At 33.0% G+C, this 25,850-nt stretch overlaps 1 protein-coding gene across 2 annotated transcripts in view; it reads right to left on the minus strand.

The window, feature by feature from the left end:
- Positions 1-412: 412 nt before the first annotated feature.
- Positions 413-25,850, minus strand: part of LOC143240431 (A disintegrin and metalloproteinase with thrombospondin motifs 6-like) — a 118,431-nt gene continuing 92,993 nt past the window's right edge. For both annotated transcript variants that reach the window (XM_076482853.1, XM_076482855.1), the window contains 15 exons: positions 25,016-25,161; positions 21,325-21,388; positions 18,444-18,549; positions 17,527-17,654; positions 14,876-14,996; positions 12,837-13,078; positions 10,750-10,879; positions 9,621-9,747; positions 8,153-8,372; positions 6,586-6,735; positions 5,503-6,369; positions 4,986-5,156; positions 4,235-4,381; positions 3,690-3,840; positions 413-3,122 (listed from right to left, as the gene is read on the minus strand). In XM_076482853.1, coding sequence (XP_076338968.1) covers positions 2,956-3,122; positions 3,690-3,840; positions 4,235-4,381; positions 4,986-5,156; positions 5,503-6,369; positions 6,586-6,735; positions 8,153-8,372; positions 9,621-9,747; positions 10,750-10,879; positions 12,837-13,078; positions 14,876-14,996; positions 17,527-17,654; positions 18,444-18,549; positions 21,325-21,388; positions 25,016-25,161 — 2,937 coding nt within the window. In that variant the 3' untranslated portion in view covers positions 413-2,955. The remainder of the gene's footprint in view (positions 3,123-3,689; positions 3,841-4,234; positions 4,382-4,985; positions 5,157-5,502; positions 6,370-6,585; positions 6,736-8,152; positions 8,373-9,620; positions 9,748-10,749; positions 10,880-12,836; positions 13,079-14,875; positions 14,997-17,526; positions 17,655-18,443; positions 18,550-21,324; positions 21,389-25,015; positions 25,162-25,850) is intronic.

Below are 25,850 nucleotides of genomic sequence, written 5' to 3' on the forward strand. Positions count from 1 at the left end.
CTAACTGTCAACGAATCACTTCTTGGTTAGGGGACAACAAAGATAAAAAAAAAAAAGACCACTCCAAAAGTAACACAAAGAAACATGGTAAAGTTACAAATTAACTTTGTTAAATGTTTTAAACATGAACCAGTTAATGATTAGAATCATTGTCATGGTTATGTTTATTTGATAAACCTCCTCAAATTATTATATACATGTTGCTAATGAACTCTGAGCAAGTATATACTCTGAGGGCACCTTACCTGTTATGATTTTATAATAAATTCAGAAACCTTTTCAAAGTTTAAACGTTGAGCACTCTTATAGAGACTTAGCTGCTCTCGTGAGAGGCCATGGCTTGTAAATGTTAAATATTGATGTTCATGAATCTGTGTTCACCATTTAATTTAAATGCACCAAATACAACAGATTTATTTTTGAACTATTGGTTTTATTATTTAAAGAAAATGAACTTATTCCTTATAATCTAACAGATATACAAACTGTCTAACTTTATTCACAAATGCAGAAACGACCATAAATTGCCAATCATTTTATAAAATTGACCATTATTAAAGCTGCTAGCATAAACTTATCTTATATGGTGCAACTATAAAGTTAAAGCACAATATATTTTATTCAACAATTGTTTAAACTATTTACACGAAACCTACACGAGCATTGTACATATTACTGAAATACATCAGAAATTTTTCAAATCAATACATATATATATAGGTCAGTAAATATCAATAAATGTAAGGTTAACATGTTAAATCTAGGTGAAATACTGCACAACATCAAGTTTTTCTGCTGAGAACATTACACTGGTTTATGAATTACAAGATTTTCATTTATTGAGCTGTTTTTATTCTGGACCAAAAAACATTATGTGCAATATCATGATACAGTGATATACATAAAACGTGCATGTCATTCTATTTTTATATATATTGTACTTACATGATTTCAATTTCATGTTCATAAACTTTATTTCAATTTGGATATAAAAACGTTTCTGTAAAATTAAGTAATATTTCAAGATAAATTCCACAAATATTTACCTCAGTGCAAATAAGATATATAAATAAAAAACATTATTTTAAATTTCTTAATAAAAGATCCATATTAAATATTTCCATAGTAAAAGTTTATTTTATTTTCATAAAATATCTGAAACTTTTGTTTAATCTATATATCTTTTTTATTGTTTATGTTGAAAAGATTTAGAGCTTGTTAAAATATTATGAAAACAGGGTAAACTGGATCTCAATCATTTTTTCAAGTCCTCACATAATAATTATAAACTGTTTTCAACCGTTATTGTTACTATGTTATAACAATCCCGAGTAACAAAAGTTTTTAATATTTAATACTAAAAATAAAAAATAATAATTATTCTTTTTTTTATTCATAAAGTAGAATCTCCACGTAGAGACACCAAATTACTTTCAAAAGAAATGTTTTTTTGTGCCAATTTTAATGATAAAATATATGCATCTGAAAAGCATGTAATATATTAAGAATTTGTCTTTGAAACTATTCAGCAAATTTGGCATCACCCATAATCATAATAATGATACAAGATGGGAAAGTATTATTGTATTTCATAAAAATTGGATGAAACTTTGTTGAAACCTGTTTCAGAATGTTTAACTAAAAATATCACTGCCACAGATCAACTGTACCAGTTTTTGTCTTAAAATCTCAATTATTTACCTACATTAAACATGAAGTTCCAAGGAAACACAATGAAAACACAAACAATTATTTTCCCTTGCCACAATTATACAACACAATTGATTAACCTGCTAGATTACCAAGCTGAAATAAATAATGTTTACTAAGGTATAATGAATTGTCTCAACTTTCTTTTCATTTGGCAGTGTATATAGCTCAAAACACTATCTTAAAAACAGCAAAGAAATTCAATTTCAAGAAACTACCAGAAATAAACTTAGTGTAAAATGTTTAAAGTTAAGTTTCTGAAACTGTACTATAATTCAACCTCACATTTATTCCACAGTCCTAAGATTTCTAGGAAATTCAGTTCCTTATAACCATAGAGGAAGAAATGGAACTATTTTATGTAACTGTACTAGCAACTAAGTTATAAAAGATTTTACAAAAGAAGTCAGTTTCCCTACAATATACAGAGAAAGTTGAGGACATTACATGAACAATGTGCTACACCACCTAACCTGAGCTGCAAACTACTAACTATGCTTAAACAAAATAAAACCACAATAACAATTAACCCACGTTTAACACACAAAACAACATGCTGTTTATCACAACCTAAGCATCAAAGTAGCACTAAACATCAGATCACCATACTTCTGCCACGTGATGGTAGTATGGAACCACGTGAATACCTTCCTGCTCTTTGTCACATTGTACACATACCAAAATATATTTTTCCGAAGTGTATGTAAGCAGATACAGTTGATTCATGTCTCTAATAATTTGTTTCTACATTTGGAGCTGAAGTTGTCGGTATAACAAACTTTAGGAATACTTGATGAAGTCTGTTGCCCAAGTTGAATGAGATTTTCTACAATGTTAGTTAATAAACAAAAGTGAGATAAGGAGAAATGAGAATGTTATACAATGAGTTCAGAATCTTTAGAATTTGAAAGATCTTTATTTTTCTTATTTGTTAGTATTCTTTGCACTTTACACTAGTAGCATGATTGGTTAGTTTTTTTTCTTCTGTCACATGTATGTTTGTTGGACTAATCTATAAGAGTAAGACAGTCCTATTGGTTAGTCCATGTCTCTCAAAAGAAAAGTTGTTAGGTGTGTATAAAGTGTATTCGCAAGTTTTGATGTTTACTAATGTTAATTTTTTATTTTTATTTTCACTTCCAATCCATGCACGTTCTGAAAATCCAATATGAATGACATCACAAATAAGTTCACAGCTGCAGAAGTGTTTTAAAGCATCTCATTTACTGCTAGACCATTCTACTGCTACAACACCCTTCTGTATCTTGTAAATCCACGTCTTCTGGATAGCAGAGGATTCCTATGGCTTCTGCACGTCTGACAACACTTAACTTTAAAGTACCAAGTGGAACACATATGACGTAAGGATTTACACAGAACCATGTCAAGCTTGTCCTTACACTGACTGAATGCTAAAAGACAATCAAACAGATATAATATTATTGAATGTTGTTGAGAATCATAATGTTGCCAATTTATTTAGACAGAAAATGTATTTTAATTTATTCAATAATTTTAAAATTATTCACTATAATGATAAAAAGTTATAAATATGATTGTACATTTTACAAATGTATAATTTGGAGGCAAGAGAACTTTAATGGGTCCTGGTTCTAAAACTATTATAAGAAGTTATTTTTTTAGAAGATAACATTTTAAAAGAAATAGCAAAATTTCAGAACAGAGATGGATAATTTTTAAAAGTTAAAGTAATTTTGTTTTTTAATGTTTACACTAGCTCAGCTTTAATGATAACAGAAAAAAATTACTATTGAATCAACTAGACTAGTTTTCTTATAGTTTACGAAATGCATGAACCTTGTATAAAATATACCACTCAACATAATTAATACCCAAGTTAAAGGAAAAGGTATCTTTCTTTACTTAAATTAAATTACTCTGTAACAAAACATTACTTTAACAAACATATAAGTGCTTACAAATTTATTCTTAAATAAAAATTCATAGCTCAAACTTACCAGAGTTACTTTGTGGGCAATCATCGGAGTTACAAGGTTGCCGATGTGATGGTTTGTTTTCTGTATTGCAACCAGTGGCTCTTTTGTTTGAGGTGAAATTGACACATTTCACGTGGCGGATTTGGTATCCTCCACCACATGTTGCAGAACACTAGAGTAATGGACAGAACATACATATATGTATTAAAATCTTTGGACAAAAATAAATGACAAAATATTATTCTTAGAGGCAAAAATACAGTTGTCTCTCATGTTTATTTTTGTTATAATATCTATATTTTTGTGATTTATAAACATTTTACATGTTAATTCAAACGTTTAACAATCAAAATATTTGAGGAAACAAACAACTGTTCTCTGTTCTTTTCTTTAACTGTAGTTACTACTTAAATAAGACAATTATCCTGTACAGTATTAAGTAAACTCTAGTTTTCAAGGTTTAATTCACTCTTTAAAAAGTTTTAAACATCATGAACACCTAACCTATGTAACTGCTAAATATATAAGGATTTTTCTCTTACAAATACTCTAAAGTAAAAACGTACTTTACTCCATGGACCAGCTACCCAATCTAAGCAAGGACGCTCAAAACATTTGATGGTTGTTTTTGGTTTGTTTTCAGGATTGCATGCATTAGGTTTTGGACATTGGACTTCTCTGTATTTCCTGCCCTCTCCACAATGGGCTGAGCACTGGGTGTCAAAACACAGTATCTTCTTTATCAACAACTTCATATCAAAACCAGTAACTTGAAAAATTGTATACCTAACTTGTACATTAATAACTTAAATAAATACAGACATAATTCATACAAGTCGAAAAAAAAAAGTTTTGTTTTTCCTGTTATTAAACAAGATACAACGTCATCACAGATATAAATGCTTTATAACTCTCTCACAGGGGAAAAGAATTATGAAAAAACATGAAAAATAGCCTATTACTTATTCACAAAGTCATACTAAGAACCAGAAGTTAAATTCCACAAAACAAAAAAAATTTAGTTCCAATTAAAACTCAAATCTGGTCTTAAGTATACACACAAGTAAATAAATAATGATTTACTGGGTGCCTTAACTGGGAAATTGAAAATGCAATTTTATGTACTATGACAGTCATGAAGAAAACAGGTACAAGTGTGTTTATGGCATGACACTATACAGTTAAAATCTATATTCAAAATGAAAATTTATTACTTATTTTTACCTATTGCAAAATATTCTATGCCATTTAATCTCTTACAATAATTGAGTAATAATGTAATAGACAGTAGCAGTTTACATGAACAAGCACTCTTACCACACTCCATTCTGATAAAAACCACTTCAGGCAGGGTTCCATGTTACACGCTTCTTCTACATGTGGTCTTTCTTCATCAGTGCACAACTCAGGCACAACCATGTGTCTAGTTTTTGTGTCAAGACACATGGCCTCACGTGTCCTTGTCCCACCATCACAAACTTTAGAACACTGTGATCATAAACCAACACAATACATATGTTAAAGAATTAGTTACATAATGAGTATTTACAATGAAAGTGTCAGATACGAGAGCCAAAACAGACTATGACATTGATGTATTCTTCACAAGTAGCTATGAAACTTAAGACCTATGGGTTAAATTTAAATAATCTAGAAAGTTTTAGCAGTTTTATGTACTTCTAATAACACATTAACAAGTATCCTGACAACATTTTATAAAAACAATATTGTTACTTATTTTGTAATGAATAAATGATGCGTAATTTATCAATATTTTTTTGTTAACTGAGACACAAGTATTGGTTGGTACAAATGGCTTTTGGCTACTACTTACCTGGCTCCAAACTCCAATCCTCCATTGATACTTGTTTTCTTCAGATGTATCACCCTCATCATCTTCTACATCCTCTGGTATGATTGCCGGTTCCTTCCGTACAGTCTTTGGCTGACTGGGTTTCTCTGAAATGGTAGTCTCTTTGGTATTCTCTATTAGCACACCAGAATGCTGGTCATTAATGACTTCATAAAATGTTGCATTTACCAGATCTTTGGCTATACCATGTGGTCTGTTGTTCTTGCGTTTTTTGTGTTTTCGTTTTCGGTTGTGATTATGTCTGTGCTTATGATGTTTTTTTGTTATGCCTTCTTTTGTTTCATTATTATCTTTTACATTGTCATCTTCAGTTGATGGTAATATTATACTAGGAGTATCCTTATGTACACCTGTTGACATTTTGGTATTTGTGTCATTCCTATCAGTATCTTCTTTCTGTGAAGTTTTGAAGATGTTATTATCAGTAATGGTTTCTAATTGGGTTGTTGAGTGCTCATTATTAGCAGCACCTGGTGTAAGAATTTTTGGAAATTCCTTTTTATCAGTAACATCTTGTGGTACACCTGTTAGAATTTCATTGCTGTAAGAAACATTTTCTGGTAAACTAGTTAAAATTTCACTGTTCATTGAAACATCTTCTGGTAGACTTGTTGGGATTTCAATTTTATCTTCTGATAGAGTTCCTTGGAAGGTGTCCTCTGTTTCTTCTGTTTGGATACTATTTTCTGTCTTCTCCTCTGAATCAGGAAAACAATTATGAACCTGGCATTCCATAAATGCAATAGGTTCTGTAGCCTGATGACAGGTGAGACCTCCTTGACAAGTGACCTTACGAAATCGTAATCCAACTCCACAGCTTACTGAGCACTATCAGAATAATCAAAAAATGATTAGAGCAAACACTGTTATAAAATAAATCTTGACAAACAATCTATGTTCATTAGCTATTTGCATAAGCTTACAAAAATAAATACCTCATTGTTACACTTTAGCATTGGGTTTCAGTTTTAGTGAATAAACTTACAACTTAACACACCAAACAACTGAAACCCAATAATTAAAAGAACATTTTGGTAAACCTACCTGAGACCAGTCACTAACCACCCATATTCCACACGTGATATTGCTGCATTGTCTGCTGGAAGGTGGTTTGTGTTTTTTGTCACAAGGTCCATTTGGAAGACTACAATACACCTGTCTTGTCTGGTGGTTACAAGGATCATCCCTACAAGTCTGTAATTAAACAGAAATTGCTTTCATATAATGTAACAGAATTAATATTATATTTTAATATCTATGTTTGTTTCAGTTTACTATATGTAGAGAAATTATGTAACTTATGTTGTTAAATACATATTGCAAAAGTCCTGCCTGTTCTCTAAATTTGTAGAAGATTCTTAAGTAAAAGAATCAACAATGTACAGGGTGGCCCGCAAGTCCCTACCCATCCATATGTTATTATAAAAAACGTTATAATACTAATTATGAGTTGAAGACAGCTGTTACCATAGCATTTGGAACAATAATACCTGCTGTGTTGAGGAAAATGTCTCACAGAACATGGCATCACATAATATTATACAGTGAGAATGAGGGACAGCACACAGATACACTGGATACATAAGATATATGGATGAGTAGGGACTTACAGGCCATCCTGTATATATCTACATAAATACCAGTATTGTTGGATTAACTGAACTTTCGAGACTTCACCTGAAGTTTATAAATCAATGCATCAAGAGACAGTTTAATATTGTTGTTGGTTTGCTAGAGTCAGTAACTATATCTAGTAGCTACAGTCAGGAGCTATAATTGTGATAAATGCTTATTAATCAGAAAACTACAAATATCTGGCCAGGAATGTTTATATAGATTTCAAACACTACAAATCTTTTAAATTCAGGAAATTAACTTTGGGCATTAGCGTTTCTACGAGGGCATTAAATATGTTTAGTGGTGAAAAAGTTACATGTGCCTGTGATGCAGCTAATTAGCTATCCTGTCAAGTGAATTGTACATGCGTATCAACATAGGATTAATTCCCTCCTTGTGAGCTGTCAATAAAATATTTAGTTCCAGACCAGATAGGAGTCTCAGTATTGTTTGTGAGTTTGTACAACTTTTGTATATAATTCATTATTTATAACAACCTTTATTATATATTGTAGTGTTGATTGAATATTAAGACACATTTGCATTAAGAAAAAAAATTGTGTGTATCGATCTTGTTGGCAAATATCGTATGTTTCATATATGTCAACATTCAATTAACTTTTCAAATTCAAATTTACGGTTACATTTGTATACTTGGTAATTCTTCTGAAATCCTTTATCCATCCTTCAGTCAATTTATTTAAACAACAAAAAACAATCACAGATTCATCAAATCTTACCATTTTTTACCAGCTATCAAACCATGTTGTACTAAGACAAAAAAAAAGCACATCTTACTAAAAAGTTAGTGATAAGGTAGAAAAACCCTTAAAAACCATAAGTGATGGGAGAAAAAATAGCACTTAAACCACAAAGATGAATTGTTCCATAATCTTAAGATTTACATATTACTGGACACTTTGTCTTGAATTGAAACCATATCAAAAAAAAAGAAAGAAATTCATATTAACAGTATTGATAAGCTTGAAATTACATTTGACCATTCACTATATGCCCACTGAGCATCCCCAGGACAAGGGTGCTTATGATAACAATGTTCTTGGTCTGCAGGTTTTTCCAAGTCTTTGCATTCTTCCTCCAAAAGAGCTATTTGCTCATCGGGTCCAAGGGACCGGACACAAATTACTGTCCTCTGCCTTATACCTTGTTCACCACAGGTAACTGAACAGTGTTGCCATGGTCCTGTCCACCATCTAGAAGCAAGAAGAGAAAGAACCATTTATATAAGCTTGTAGCTGCCATTTATTTTTTTTGTATTGAGTTATAACAGTGAGAATTACTAAGGATGTTATTTCTTAGTTTAAATACTATATACAGAAAAAACCAACATAAAATGGAGAATTTCACTTGCAGGTGTTCAAAAAACATTTTAAACATAGTAATTAGACATTTTAATCAGTTCATAATTACCAGAATCCTGACTTATCCATTATATTAAAAATGTTTGTAGAAGTATATGCTGAGAGTTCATTAAAATATTGGATTTATAGACATTAAGCTAAAGTCACCTTCATAAAGCCTAGATCATAAAAACTCACAAAAAAAGGGATAGCAGATGTAAACTTGTGGATAAGATTTAGAACCTATAAAATGAAGTGTACTAAAAGAAAAAAGTCAGAAAGACAACATTGAAGGTGAGAAAGTTCCCACCCCATTGGTGCAGTGGTATGTCTGAAGACTTATAACACTAGAAACTAGGTTCCAACACCTGTGGTGGGCAGAACATAGGTCATTGTGTAGCTTTGTGCTTAACTTCCAACAAACAATAAGGTGAGAAGAAAATTTAAGATTACAAAAAGATACTTGAGTATAATAAAGGTCATTTTCCAAAAGACAAGCTTCATAAGGCCAAAAAAAATAAAAAAACTCATTACTATTGAAACAAAAAATGAAACAAGTAGGAAGTAAATTTGGAGTCTTTTCAGGAAACTTTGTAAAGGTGAAAGACCACATACCCTGTTGTCCACTTTCTGAATATTAAACTTTTAAAGGCATAAAGTGTCACGTTCATGCTTTCAAAGTTGACATTTGCAGATTGATTTAAATTAATTGTTCTTAAATCCACAAAATGTTTCAATATATATATGATTCTTCCTTGACACACAGTGATAACAATGATGTTGCATCTTTTGATCATTTATAGCTTGAGGTGATCCACAAACATTCTTTAACCAAACACTCAGTTTCTTCACATTACATATTTGAAGTGATGTAACTTTAATTCTAACAATTTATTTTAGATTTTTGCATCATTTGATCTCTGGTCTAGCATGTACTAAACACACACACAAAAAAAGAGTTCAATTTGATTGACTGTGAAAATGAAGACCAGGTAAAGAAGTTTAATTCTGTCATAGCTTTCCTAGTTAATAGTAAAGTACAAGTATGCAGTTTAATTTCACTCCCAAAATGTGAATTTCTGTATAGAATGTGATACTTACCTTGCTGGACACTGTTGTTTATTACATGTGCGAGTGATGTCAGAAGGCTTATTTGTGACATTACAATACTTGCTTTCTACTAATCCAGCCTCTTTTTCCATACACTTTGGTCTTGATATCTGAAATCCTTTCAGTATGTCACAGGCAAAAGGAAAATAATTAAAAATTAATTGTATATCTCAATGAATAATTACAAACTAATACATTTCTTGTTCGTATAAAACTTTATAGCCTTCCAGCTCATTTACAAAGTGTTAATTTGGTTGCAGGTACATCAATTAGGTAAAGAAATGTATTAACAATTACCCCTAAAACAATTACTTTAAAACCCATACTTGTTATAGTATTTAAATCAGTTCAAAAGATATTTTATTTTACGTTAGAAAGGAAAAGAAAGAAAAAAACCTACGAAAACACGTAAAATTTAAAGACTATAGTATAAAATGCATTTACAGTAACTTAAAAATCTTATTAATGGAAATAACGCCACACCTTAGAGTACCGAGAAATAAAACCGTCAACAACACTATTTTTACATGTAAGCCTGTTGATAAAGTAAATATGTATCACACAAAAGGGAGACTTTTTGTGTATAAAAGGTAACCCATATTTTTCTTTATACAAAAATATTTAACATATTTTATCCTTCAAAAGCAGTAAATAAACAGTATAAAACCAGGTCTTGAGTTTCATTTTAGGAAAATAAAGGGTAGCTTTAAGGGCTCTTTAGGTCGTGTTTGAGAGACCTTGGAGGGCCAAGTGCTAGTAAAGATCTCTTCCTCCAAGTTTAAGGGCTTATAACGCTAAAATCCAGGGTTAGTTTTCCCGCAGTGGCAAAGATGCAATTAGCCCATCATGTCGCTATGTGTTAAAAACAATAAGAACGACAACAATAATTTTTGTGTTTGAAAATAATGGTGTTACATAGAAAAGGTTAACCCTAACAAAGTAATTATCAAATACGACTGGAAGCAACAATAATGTTCAGTGTATGTTTTCTTATAGCAAAGGCACATTGGGCTACATGCCAAACCCAACGAGTGGAATCGAAACCCTGATTCTAGATGGGTTAATCCGTAGACTTACCGCTGTACTAGCAGGGATCAATAATGTTAAAAGTAAACATTACCTCCTCCACAGGTAGCGGAACAAATAGACCAATCAGTGAACTCCCAATGAAACTCTGGTTTCCTTGTTGCGTTTTTATTGGGCACTGTGAACTCAAAAGTAATTCCTGGGTTTTCCGTCTGAAATAGTAACTGTAAAATAATAATAAAATAACTTCGTGGAAATGTGATTTGTTCACATAAATTTTCCCCTTTATGAAAAATTTATTATATGCTTTTAAAAATAAAACGGATTGAGGAAAATTGATTCATCCCTACTTGCTCTTCATTTCTATATTTAACAAAATGTAGAAAAGAAACTGAGCTATCACACTGCCATCTGTTGGATGGTTTGTATGTTTAGTTTTGCTTCTGGAAAGATCACTTTTTGTCTTCTTTTTTTTTTAGCCATAGTGGCATAAGAATCTTCTGATTTAAATTAGCTGAAGCTCACTATAATTATAAAATGTATCAGGTTATCCCTTAGGTAATGTCCGATCTTAGGTTTAGAAAAAGAGAAAAGATTTCAAATGCTTTTAGTGTTATTTAATCAATAATGAACGTTCCATTATTATTAATTACTTCCTGCCAACGATTCACAAGCTGCTGAATGTCACTTCTATAAAGTTCTTGGAGTCTGGAGGAGAAGAATGTAGAGAGGATAGTTTTGACAACTTCATGTGTTTCAAGTTCTTTTCCATCAAGATAGTTCTGTAAACTTTGTAATAGATGATAATCAGATGGGACAAGGTCTGGAGAATAAGGAAGATGTGGAAGTTTTTCCCAGTCTAGCTCTTCTTTCTTTGCAGATGTGATCCTTGCTGTATGGGGCCGTTCATTATCCTGGTGTAACACAACACCTTTACGATTGATCAAAGCAGGCATCTTTTCATTCAGTGCAACATTCAAGAGCTCTAACAGTTGACAATAGAAGTCTGATGTAATCGTTACATTGAGCGGCAGCAACTCAAAGTGGAACACACCAACAACATCCCACCAAACGCTTAACAAGACTTTCCTAGAGTGGAAGTCCATTTTGGGCTGTGTTTTAGGTAGTTTACTTGAACTGAGCCATTGTCTGCAGCACTTAACATTTTTATAAAATACTCATTTTTTTTTATCTCCAATCACCAACCTGTCCAAACAAGTTAAGTTACGTTCACGAGCGTCCATAGAAGTGCAAATGTCCACTCTTGCCCTAAGGTTGACTTCTGTCAAATAATGGGGGACCCATATTCCAAGTTTTGATACCTTTCCAAGCTGTTGCAGGTGACAGTACACTGTTGAATAGGTTAAATTAAGCTTCTGTGCTAGTTCTTCAACTGTAACAGCACAATCTTCATCAAGTGCAGCCAGTAGCAAGTCATCATTACATTCAACAGGACAACTTGAACGTGGCGCATCACTTAAGCTGTAGTCAAATGATCTGAACTTCTGAAACCACCTTCGATGTTTTCTTTCATTGAGAGATTCCGCACCATAAACACCTTGAATGTTTTATGTAGTTTCTGCTGCACTATTGCCTTTTTTAAACTCATAAACCATTATACGCTTAACGTGTTTCTCAGACACATCCACCTTCATAAGGATTTATTTGATTAATGATTTGAAAAAGTGGAGTTGGGTTAGTTTCTTTTATTTGTCTGAACATTTTTATACACGTCCTACTACATATTTTAGTCATTAAAGTCTTCTACACTTTCTGTACTAAATTTTCAGACATTACTTATGGGATGACCTAATAAATTCAGTAACATCGTTTTAATTTTTGAAAAAGACTGGTAACCAGTAACCAATTGTAAGACTAAACTGCTGTGCTTTGCTGTTTCATACATAATTAAGAAATGGTTTTAGTATTATTACAGTAAGTTTAAAAACTGATAGCGTGAACTCTCGTATCTCTTGAACAACAAATAAAATGTACTTTACTTTCGAAACATAAAAATCAGCTAATGTTTATTATTACTAACTTTCGCAGGAGTATCGATTACACCATTCAGAAATAATTATTTAGAAGTACATAAAAAAACAACAGAAAAAACTTTCAGCTGTCAAAACAGGAAAGTAATTTATGGTGACAGAGTACGTTCCATACACATGGAAAACCTACCAGAATGCGGATGTTACTTTTGACGGGACCCGGAGCATGTAGGCTCTCCTTCTCTCCTACCCTATTATAGTAAAACGTAGTTCCTCCAGCCATGTACTCCCCACTCCACTGGATGAACCAATCACCATTCAACTGGAATTCTCCATCTTCACTCTGGAGAGCGATGTAATTGTTAGCTTCCGCTATCTCTTCCACGCGGATGTTTCTAGCTTCCTTGGGGATGGTCACTATTTCCGCATAACCTACCATTCAGTAACAATATCTGATGTTTAAAATCATTTCCTTTTCCCAGTTTTAACCTTTTTTTACAGGGGGGGATTCTCATCCATAATTTGTCTATTTTTATTCGTTTGAACTCATAAATGCTGGCAGTGTAATGAGAGCTGGTTTTATACTTGTCTGTAACATGTTAAATTAAAGAAAACGTTTCATAGAAAACTCACTTCCATTGACTTGATATTCGACTGTCGATCACGTAATTAAATAACATCTCGGAATATCTCGTTTTTCTTGTGTTTTTTTACGCGTTTTTAGTGCACAGATTTAAACGAGAGGATCTTTAAAAATATAGATAAACGAATAAAACAATTTAAAATTTTCTACTCTTCACTGTTATTTTGTCTTTTCTTTTTCTGAATAAAAAATATATGAAAAACGTGCAAATCACAGAAATATTTATTAACTTGCGTCGGGAAGTAATTTATACGAAACGTTGATATATACCATACACATTGGCTATAATTGTCTCTCTCAAATTAAATTCTTATAACAAGTATATAAAAAGAAATTATATGCCTAAAAAATTTGTCACGTGTAGTTCACATGTTACACTCGTGATCTAAGGTTTAAATTTGGTTGTAATATCAAAAAAGTTAACAAACGAAACCTCTATATTTAGTCTATATTTCAAAACTTAATTGTTTACTTAATTACCAGTTTATTAAAATGTGAAATATCTGTGACCGTCCCACATTTTTTCACGTACTTACATACACTTAACCAAAACGTTTATAACAGAGAATTAATAATAACAATAGATAGAACTTTTACAGCATTAAAAGTTATTGTTTGTGAAATAAAAAACATCGTTATTAATTAGTAATTTTAAAGCTCACACAACTGTGATTCAAAATATTATGTGACGTCTAGAGATACTGCGTCAATGGAAAATATTTCATTACAATGCTATCCCTAGAGAAGTGTAAGCTAAAAGATATTATTATTTCAAATTAATTCTAAAAGCCCGTGAGTGAAATTAAAAAATCTGTTATAATAACTCAATCACGGTACTACATATACAATATCGACGAGGCCTTTCGCACAGTTTGGTTTGCTTTGTTTTTTGAATTTTACGCAAAGCTTCACGAGGGTTATCTACGCTAGCCGTCCCTAATTTAGCAGCGTAAGACTAAAGGGAAGACAGTTAGTCATCACCACCCACCGCCAACTCTCGAGCTTCTCCTTTACTAAGGAACTAAGGAATAGTGGGATTGACCGTCACAATATTAGGTCCCCACGGCTGAAAGAGCGAGCATGTTTGGTGTGACGGGGATTCGAACCCGCAACCCTCAGATTACGGATCGAGCACTCTAACCACATGGCAATGCCTGGTCCTTTCGCACAATACCAGGGCGGCTCAGTTTAATGGAACTGGATAAATGCAAAATGAGCATAAGTGTTCCATTTAGCCATGTTTTCTATTAATGACATTAAACGGCTTGTAAATGTAAGAAGTGTGTATTTAATTATCATTGTAAATCATACTATTCTACCGAAAATGAAAACGGGCCCGATGGTGGGAAGAGGGTGGATACTCTTCAGTTAAACATGCGCTACAATACATTAACTTCATGAAATTATATATATAGTTGGTTAATTCATTTCTCTACTCGCTTTATTCGCTCACTGACTTTTAAGATGTCACCCTTAGGGTGAACAAAACTAAACTGAAAACTCGTGAAACTATTTATATTAGTTCAGTATTTTGTCTTTTTCTGGACGAAAATGCAGCAATATTTCCCTCGTTCTTCTCTGCTTACCAAGTCCGTGTATCTGTTTAAATTCTCCCCTCACGGTAAGGCAATGAGTCCCATCCCCATGACAGATGCCACACCGGTCTTCTTGAGCTTCGGAGTCAATGCCCCAGTCACACGCCACGTGCTGGAAGTGATGATATTGTTAGATGTTTACTTGATGTCAGACTTGATTACATCACCATATCTTTGGTGATGTCAATGCTCTCAAAACTTACATTACTTTGTTTTATTAGGTTGTTTTGTACTAATACCCAATAATAATTCATTTTAAAGAATTCCACATCGAGTATTTAAATAGCAAATAATTAAACTGTTTGCAATAACAGGAAATATCAAGGACTTACGTGTGACACGTAGAAAATTAGTGTTGGAAAAAATATATATATATTCTATTAAATCCACGGAAACGATTTAACAAAACAAACAAGCAAACATGATAGGCAGTATCTGGTCTGTTGTAAATCTAGGGTTTTTAAGGATATTTACCCTGAAATTTTTAAACTATTTTGCGACATTTTTTTATTTTTTATTTTAAAGTTTTCAAGTAAAAAACGAGATACGAAGCTCGTAATTTGTTGAAAATGAGCAGTTGCTAAAATATTAATTTCTTTTAAAAGTATTTGCATAAAATATCTTTTAAGTATCAATTTGCTTGTCTATTCTATTTGTTTTTATCAAACCACAATTTAAATCTATTTACGAACCCGTATTTGCAAGTAAATATACCTGAATAGGCTAACAAGTAAAATTCGAAACGAAAAAAAATATTCAGCCGGTTATTGGATAAGCATACTAAACATTACACTATAAACGTGAGTATATTACACTCTGAGAATACTAAACGTTACACTGTAAACGCGAGTAAGTTACTCTCAGTACTGTAAGCATACAAAATACTACATCGTAAACGTAAATATATTATCATTTGTTAATATTTATGAAGTTCAAAAGAAAGACACGTAGATATAAGCTATTGGAGATTGGGGTGTCTTTAGGTTTAAATACGATTTATTATTCTTGGAATGATATCGGTCCCACATCAATTGTGGGTAACATTGTAAAAATTCTGATAAAAATGCTTTATAAAGTAATTTAACAAAGTTTTAAATTTTACTAAATAGTCAATATGGTTTCCCTAAAGGAAAAGCTTGTTTCACAAATCTTTTGACGCACTTTGGAAAGGTAACTGCATACGTAGATGAGGGCAAGGGTGTATCTGGATCTTCAGAAAGCATTTGACACAGTGCCACATAAGCGTCTTGTAAAGAAACTTATCTCTGTAAGTATGGGGTGTTAGTTAACTTATTGGATACAAAAATGGCTTGATGGAAGAAAGCAAAGAATTGTTATAAATGGAGTTCAGTCAAACTGAATTCATGTTATAAATGGTGTCTCATGACCTTTGCTCCTTTTGACTTATATCAATGACATAGATGAAAGAATAGCCAATAAATTACTTAAATTTGCAAATTATATAAACTTATTGGGTGTTGCTAGCTATAAAGATGGCGCTACTGATTTACAAACTGACTTAGATCATTTAGGGAGTTGGGTAAATAAATGGCAAATGGGTTTTAATTATAATAATTGCAAGATAGTGCATGTGGGCTATCATAATTTGAATTATATGTATAATTTGGAAAAGAATAATTTTAACAGTGTTATAAAAGAAATGGATGTTGGTGTAATAGTTACTCAGTCTCTAAAGCCATCCGAGCAATGTGCTGTTGCTAGAGGTATGACAAATAGGATTTTATGTTGTATCTACAGAAATATTCAATACAGTTCTAAACAAGTTATAATTTCGTTGTGTATGTCAATGGTTAGGCCACATTTGAAGTGCTGTGTTCAGTCTTGGGCTCTTTACCTTAGGATGAATATTAAATTTTTGGAGAAGGGTTACTAGAATGGTACTTGGGATAGAGGGATCATCATACAAGGAAAGGATGAAAAAGAAAGAGTTAGAAAGGATCTGGTTGAATTGCTCAAGATCTTATAGGAAATGTTGATGCATCATACTGTTTCATACTCAACAGTGAGAACAGTAAGAATAATCTTCTATAAACACCGTTTTAGTTTTCTTACAGGGTGGTTGGCCAATGGAATGAGTTTCCTTAAGATGTTGTGGAAGCAGAAAATTTAAGTTTAAGAAAGCTTTATAACTATATGAGATGGAACAAACTTCACATTCTGCTGATAGAATAAAATAATCACCATATGTGAGCCACAATACATGGACATTGCCCTGAAAAGGATCAAAATAATATTCAGTTCTACAATTACAAATACCAATCCGGCAAGAACATAAGTACGGGAGGAGGAAGAGGTCATACAGAACCTGACCCTCCAGAGTATGAACTTTTCTTACCCAAACACCGAGAGAGTTATATGAGATGGTTATAAGATTTTTATTTCTTAATTTTTCAATTTATTTACGCAGCAATTTTAGTTTAGTTTAGAGGACCAGTTGGTTCCTTGTTGTCCTAAACATTGTATGATGCTATTAACGCTTTTATGTTATTTTAATGAGTTGAACAAATAAAACACATAACTTCAAAATGTTGAAATAAGAACGTTTCTTGGTTCATACAATCTCAGGTTATTTGCCTTTTTAGTGTTTAATATTCACGAAATATTTTCACGTGCTTTCTTACCCTGCACTTTCCGTTAATACACATATCTCGTGTTCCGGGTTTACATGGAGTCCCGTCGTCAACGGTGTCCGCTAGTAATACAGAAAAGAACTCCTCTTCCGGTTTACAATGCAACTGACAAGGTGTTACTAAAAGAGACAAAAGTCGATAAATGTGCAGTACAGAGTAAAACTATTTAATAGAACAAGCTGAGAAAAGAGGCATATATCAGACGTGACAAATATTATTTCACTGGAAAAGACGTAATATTAATCTCACAAATGGTTCTATGATTAAAAGCGATTGTGACGGATAATTTAAACACAACCTATCTACTATACACATCTTCATCTTACTTTGGACAAACATTGGTTTGTAATATTTACAATGCATTTTCTGAAATTAGGGATATTACTAAACCTAAATTTGGCTTTTTTTACCTTTCAGAAATATGAAATTTGTTCACGTTTTTGTCGTTTTGTTTTAAGTTAGGAACGTAATTTTGTAAAAATTCAGGTTTTTTCGCCATTTGATCAATTTGTAACGACGTTTCAGGTTTTCTTGTTCGTGACAATACAGAAAGTCTGGAACAACCAGGAGCTTCATCCCATTTAGATATTTTATACAAAACGTCACATTGTTATTATACAAACATTTCCTTCTGTTGATAAGTGCAAAATTCGCTCTCAATCAGATATGTTATTGAAAATGCAGAATATAACAAGATACGTCTAGTGTCTAACTCATCATGAGAAAATAGGTTTCTCAAACGAGTTTGAAAAATACAATATTCTCAGTTGGCTTATTCCCATGAGAAGTTGTTATGGTCAGTTAAGATATTTTCTTTATATCAAAAAATAACTAGCAACATTTCATTTCGTCTGTCGTTGTGTTGTAGACTTAACAGATAAAGTTACTGCGCATGCGCGTATACTTACACGGAGTTGCCACAGGTATCCATGAGTGCAACTTTTCTTTGTAAGGTACTTTATCATAACGACTGCATTGGACAGCACGGAAATTAGAAGAGTTCTCAGGGCAAGACTGTAACAAAAGAGTATTGGTAAAGATAAATAATATATAACTTACGAGTTGTAGATTAGGATAGCGTTTTCCAAAGTGTCGTACGCCCCCAGAGGAGAATAAAAGATATTTTGGGGGCGTGAGCGATTAGGGTGTAGTCAATAATGCAATAATGTAAAACGACGAGTTTTAACAGTTTTTTATTAATGAAAATAATAATTAATTATAGCATTTTAACTACTTATATCACATCTTGTCACCAACTCACTCTTTCACTCATTTAAAAATAAAAAAGAGGGTGTGTGCAATAGACCATATTTATTAATTAAAAGTAGGGGGCGCGGTTCATAAAAATTTGGAATTGCTGAATCAGAACATTAGTAACCTATAATTTTATCTCACCTTCTACAGAAACATATCAGTTGTTTTCTACCTGAAAACTTGAAATGTCTGTTGGACTCAATGGACGTAAACTATTCAAAGTTATAACATAAATATTGAATCATCCAAAATAACTGTGAAAATTGTTAGTTTAATTAACATACACATAGGGTTGCTCGTGTTTGAAGTGAATATAATGTAAATAACATTGGGTTTGGTTGTTGCTAAGCAAAAGACAATTTATACAATGGAATACCTGTGCATTTCTCCACAGGAGTATCGAAACCCGAGTTTTAGCGTCGTAAACCTGCATACTTACCGATAAGCCACTAAGACAGGTAATTGAAAAGCACGTGCTATGATGCTTCACACTAACATATATTTCTAAATCATTAGTCAAAAGGTCTAATAAAAAATTATACACGCAAAAGTCAAGGTGACAAAGTTACTATTCTATGTACATGTGCACTTAAAGTTATGCATAGCTTTTAAAATACGATATAAAATGTAATAATTGTTTGTTTGTTTGTTTGTTTTGAATTTTACACGAAGACTATCTGTCCCTAATTTAGCAGTGCAAGACTAGAGGGAAGGCAGCTAGTCATCACCACCTACTGCCAATTCTTGAGCTACTCTTTTACCAAAGAATAGTGGGATTGGCTGGCACATTATAACGCCCCCACGATTGAAAGGGTGAGCATGTTTGGTGTGGCAAGGACTCGAACCTGCAACTCTCAGATTACGGGTCGAACACCCTAACCACCTGGCCATGCCGGACCAAATGTAAGGTACGCAACTTTTCTGTATATATCACGTGTGTTGTGTTGAACTAATGAGCTTAAACTAATGAAATCATGTGACAGAAATCGCTGAATAACATAACCTGCAAGACATTATTATATCATAACACTAACGTCTTATTATAATTACGTTATGTAATCAATTTTAAATTACTTAAAACAAAAAGCTCTTACTTTTCTTCGAGGGGAAGAGACTGATTACTTATTAAATATATGCCCAAATTAGAAATGTTAAACTTCAAAAACTCACTGGAAGGCATGTACGTTTAACCAACGTGTGAAATTCAACTCTGAGTAACTCAAGTGCGTGCAATGGAGAAGAATTTCTTAAACTATGTCACATGAAACTTTAACGCAGTGAGCACTGTAAACTGGGGCTGACAGAAATGTCACATAAAATGATGACATACCTGGTGAGAGAGAATGAAGGACGAGGAGATGGTTTAAAATAACTGGCACCATACAACATGTGTCAGGCAGTATTTTAAGAGTTAAAGTGGATGAAAGAACTACATACTTCCAGTGAGCATGCTCTGAAAGCGTACTTTAAGAATTCCTCACAACAGAACCGCAGACAAGATACCAGAGACAAGCCCAAGAACTTTTATGTAAGCAATTTAGATATTAAAATGTTCGTCAAGTTCGAGCGAAACTGAAGAGGCATGCAGAGAATAGGACAGAAGGAATTATAGATACACATATGAGCGAGAAAAGACAATGACAGTAGCAAACTAAAGCTAGTAAACATAAGTTTTGGTATTGCTTCTTTTCATATCATTTAATTACTACAGGAATACTGTGCGAAAAACTTAAGAAAAGTCTTAAACAGTAGTTACTGCGTGTATTTAAATTACAGTTTAAGTTCTCTGTGAGTAACCGTCAAAATCCCAAATTCCAATTTTTATATTCAAGAGAATCACAACAAAGCATATCTGAAATTGTAATTCGAAGCGTTTAAGTTTTTACAGTTTCTATCAAAGCTGAATGAACGAATTTTAAATATTTGTTATACTTAAAACACACATACTGTCGTTTCATTCTAATTTACTTGGGAATGCTGGTACAATAAAGATCAACTTTGTTATCGTATCTTCTTACGTTTACCGAGATATTTGTTGTGCAAGTTTCCAACTGTGGAATTTTCAGACATAAGTATCTCCTTATATGTCAGTATGCTTTAGGAATAGTAATGATGAAAGAGAAAAAAACACGTTAAAAAGACGTGGCGAAGTGTCAAGAAATCATTTTTGGTTAATTTCAACTGTTGTTTTGTTTTTGAATTTCGCACAAAGCTACTCGAGGGCTATCTGTGCTAGCCGTCCCTAATTTAGCAGTGTAAGACTAGAGGGAAGGCAGCTAGTCATCACCACCCACCGCCAACTCTTGGGCTACTCTTTTACCAACGAATAGTGGGATTGACCGTCACATTATAACGTCCCCACGACTGAAAGGGCGAGCATGTTTAGCGCGACGGGGATGCGAACCCGCGACCCTCAGATTACGAGTCGCACGCCTTAACACGCTTGGCCATGCGGGCCGGTAATTTGAATGTATAAAACATGTAATTTTTACCATATTGTCGTACGTTATATAACAGGAACAAATATTTACTTACTTTAGTATTGCATATTCGATAGCGTTTCCTTTCCCCAATACAGTATCTACCTCCATTTGCAGGACTGAAATACAAATAAAAATACAGAACGTTAAGTGCTCATAGGAATGCAAATGTTCATCCCTTCAGTTATTTCATTTTTGCTTAAGATTCGGTATCAGCCATTATGTGACCGTATGACAACTTGCAAACGATCTTCAAGAAAACTACGGAGGCTTTAAAGGAGTATGTCTACGATCTTTTAGAAGACTACAGAGGCTTTAAGGAAACAAACACAAAAGAAACGTGACCTAGGATTTGCTTTTATGCTGAAAGTGTAAAAATACGCATGCTCGTGTACTCTATTATGTGTTTAGTACTTATTTACTACAGCCGAAATTAGGCTATTCACGAAACTGGCTTGGCTCGCTTTCTTTTATGTATTTTTTTTCCTTATTATGCTTAAGTTTTATTAGTCCCTAAAAAATCTTTACTCCGTTTTTGCTATAACAACAGACATAGGCGAAACGAGAAACACTACGTAAGTTAATAATTTAATTAGATGATATTCATCTCAATGCTAGAATGAAGCAACCTTTAAAGTTTCCATCATTTTGATAATTCTAGATTTTTGAACACTTGTATTATAGACAAATTGTGATTAACGGACGCCAACTTGTTCACGAGTTGCACATATATGTACGGACCTATCACATCCTTCGTGTTTAAAATGTAACCGAATCTCTGAGAAAAAACACTTGTTTATTTAACAAAAAATGAATTATCAAAAATAGCTTTATAGTAGCACTTTCAGTTAGAATCCATATTACTGTTTTTAGTAAACGAGATGAAAGATATTTCCTTATATATTAAATTTCATCAATTTATGTCAGTTATTCACATACAGACATACAAAATCCACTATGCGAGTTATATACGATACATTGATATAACATCCCTCAAAATCTTTCACACAACACGTTTCGAAATACATACCTATTTGATATGTAATCACAGAAAAGGTTATATTCTAAACTAGCACGTTACGTGGCGGGGTTATAAGGTGCCCTGATAATTCACAGACACCAAAATGTACTAATCAAGTTCCTTCATTAAAGACTAAAGACACTTCCGAACTACCTCGAGTCCTTCTACAACGTTTGGTCCTTCTAGTTCCAAAACTGTGGGAGGGTTTCATGAAAAAACAAATTCAAAGACACAACAGGTGAATTAATACAAGATAATACTTTAGAATAAAGCTGCTTTATAAATGTGTGATAGTTCGTTAATTTCTACTGAACATATCTTAGTTAAGTTCCTTACAACTCACAGTAAGATTCAACAGGAACTCTTGAAAAAATAGACAAGGAACTGGTTCAAACTATGGTTCTTCTAGTCTTGTGTTTCTCAGTTAGCTTCTGAACATTAAAACGATTTTAGTGGCTCAGGAGGAAACCGTCAAAGAAAATAGAATAACCAGTTAAGTTAATGGTTTAATGTCTATCTTGTCTTTGAATATTTTACAGTGTTTAATGAATGCTGAATCGATTTTAGCTGCTCATTCGAAAATCCTTAAAGAAAATGAAAATAATAGGCCCAAATTAGTACTTAGAGTTTCTCCACTGAATGCTGAGTTCTGAAAACAAATTACCTAATTCTTATTTCTGATTGCTTTTACAAGAAATATTGAAACAAGCAATTTGAACTGTGTTTAAGTTATTGCAGTTGACCAATGAATGAAGCTCTTATTATTTTTGGAGTTCTCATTTAGTTACAGAGCTCTGAAAGCAAGTGACCTGATCCTTATTGGTTATTGCTTCTACGTGAACTATTAAGACAACTCTGTTTATTTGAAACAAACTTACACGGATGCTTAAGAATTTAAAACTTTTCAATAAGTACAAAATAGGTAACCATCACAATTTTCTAAAAATAATTCTCGAATACTTGTGTAAGACAAATATAAAACTGCAAAGATACGGTGAAAAACGTTGTCAGGGAAACGGAAACACGTACTCAGTGTTCTAGCTAACTGACTGCCTTATATCCTGCAGAACGAATACAACCATTTCCATAGTTCTATTAAACGTATCCAAGAATATGCAGTTCCAGCTACGAATAAACTGAAAGCCTAATGAAACAGCTTAATAAGATATATTAAGTTAGTAACATGTCAAAGCACAGTTTTACTTCAGTGTGAACAAAATTTATACCTATGTTTATGAAGACTTATGAACATGAAATAAATATATACTGATGTTTTAAGGAATATAACTAGATGTTCCAAAAATGTTTTTAAGGAATATAACTAGATGTTCCAAAAACAAGAAGCGAGTTTACTCCACACTAGTGAAAGTTAATGGCGCTGTTAAAGAACAGTTCGTATTTTTAACCCACTACAAAAGAAAATGTATATAACAATTACAAATTTGGTTCACGAGAAATTCTCGACAATGCAAGAATGTAGCGCCGCCACAAGAAATTATAACTGAAGCTTTATGTTACAGTTTCTTACAGAGGGAGGGGGGAAGCTTCGTATAGCGAGATTATCAAACAAAGTAGCCAAAGAACACAATGTTTCTAAAAAGGGTGACTTCATTGTTTCCTAACTGGGTGAGGAAACTCACATGGATGAGCGTCTATGCACTAACGGACTCTGAAACTATATTTTAAACTTCTACGGAGTTCTCATCAGAAAAGTGAAGACTATAGTTTCATTAATCTCACAAACTTCCAACTTCATCTCGAGTTTCGTGAAGGAAACAGTCGAGAAAACTGAAATCACAACAATTACATATTTCTCATAACTCCCGATGATGCTACAATGGGCTTTTGTGCCTCTCATTTATTAAAATGTGGTCTTAGGAACTCACGTCCACGTTAAATGAAAAACACAAGTAAATTTTTGTCAAGCTGTAATCTCCAAGATTGATTTCAGCGTCCTTCGCGAGGACATCACGTGACCGGAAACATCGTTCTTATAAAGTGTGATTAACCCTCAGTGTATCGAAACTTTCAATCAAGAACACACAAGACTTAGTTCGCAACAATACCTGTAATCAAACACACAGGATATTTAGTTCACATCGAAACTTGTAATCAAACACACACAATATTTCGTTCGTTTCGAAATTTGTAATCAAACACACAAATGTTAGTTCATGTGGAAACTTTCATGCCATTCCTTCTTTATAGAAGCGTTTTTATTTAAAATATAAATTTCTGATAAAAAGCCATTACTTACTAATAAGACAATATGTAAGATTGATAATATAGACTAGTAAAATACGATCTTAATTATAATTTTGTAAAAATTATACCAACGAAAAACCTTCAAGGCAGAATTTTCATTTAAAGAACATGGAAAATTAATTTTCTAATTACGGACCTATGTAAGCTAACTTCCTGTAAAATTATCCTTCTAATGACATTTCCTGTTAACAAAGATATAAAGTTACCTTCTTGAAGATAACTATGCATGAACCAACTTTTTGTTCAACAAATTTTTAAGTTACTGTCCTGACGATAAAAAAAAAATCTCTTAAAGACAAATCTCTATAAGTAAGCGACATGACAATAATGAACTTAAATATTCGTAAATAAACCCTTCAAAGACGTACCTGCAGAAATAATCCCCTAATGTCGAGTTCTAAACACTATTGTAGATTGTAAACATTTGTAAAAATACTAAAACAAAAGACTGGAAACTTACTATGGCTTGTCACAGTGTCGTTCCGAGTGTGTGATACCAGCGTCACATGTCCGGGAACATTGAGACCAAGTATTCCACTCGCCCCACTCTCCATCCACAGCATCTGGTCTTTCACCAATTGTGGTACACTTGCCCATAAAACACCACTAACCAACAGCAGAAAAAAGAAAGAAACTTCATGATCAATTGAATACGAAATTTCAATGTTTTACAATGTTCCAAAACCGCCGGATGAGTTAGCTATTAAATGTTTCTACATTGCGAACAAAGATGGAACCCAACGGTGAAAAAAAAATGAATTTTCATAAATAGTTTTGTTATATAATTTCAGTTAAGGAAATCTTGGGCCCGGCATGGCCAAGCGTGTTAAGGCGTGCGACTTGTAATCTGAGGGTCGCGGGTTCGCATCCCCGTCGCGCCAAACATGCTCGCCCTTTCAGCCGTGGAGGCGTTATAATGTGACGGTCAATCCCACTATTCGTTCGTAAAAGAGTAGCCCAAGAGTTGGTGGTGGGTGGTGATGACTAGCTGCCTTCCCTCTAGTCTTACACTGCTAAATTGGGGACGACTAGCACAGATAGCTCTCAAATAGCTTTGTGCAAAAAACAAAACAAACAAGGAAATCCTTATTCTTGTATAATTTTTGTCAAAATGTTTTCTGTGTTACATATGAGATTTCAAAGCGCAGATTTAAACTGTAATGCGAAAATATATCAGATAAGCAATGGCTAGCTAAGAAAGCTCACTAGTGTGTAATGCTGTAAGAAAGCTTAAAGGTGATAAAATTAAATATAACCAAAGATTAGTTTTGACCATGGAAAACCATCTGGGGAAT

The sequence above is a fragment of the Tachypleus tridentatus genome, chromosome 13 (genome assembly GCF_004210375.1).
Source record: "Tachypleus tridentatus isolate NWPU-2018 chromosome 13, ASM421037v1, whole genome shotgun sequence".
Lineage (NCBI taxonomy): Eukaryota > Metazoa > Arthropoda > Merostomata > Xiphosura > Limulidae > Tachypleus > Tachypleus tridentatus.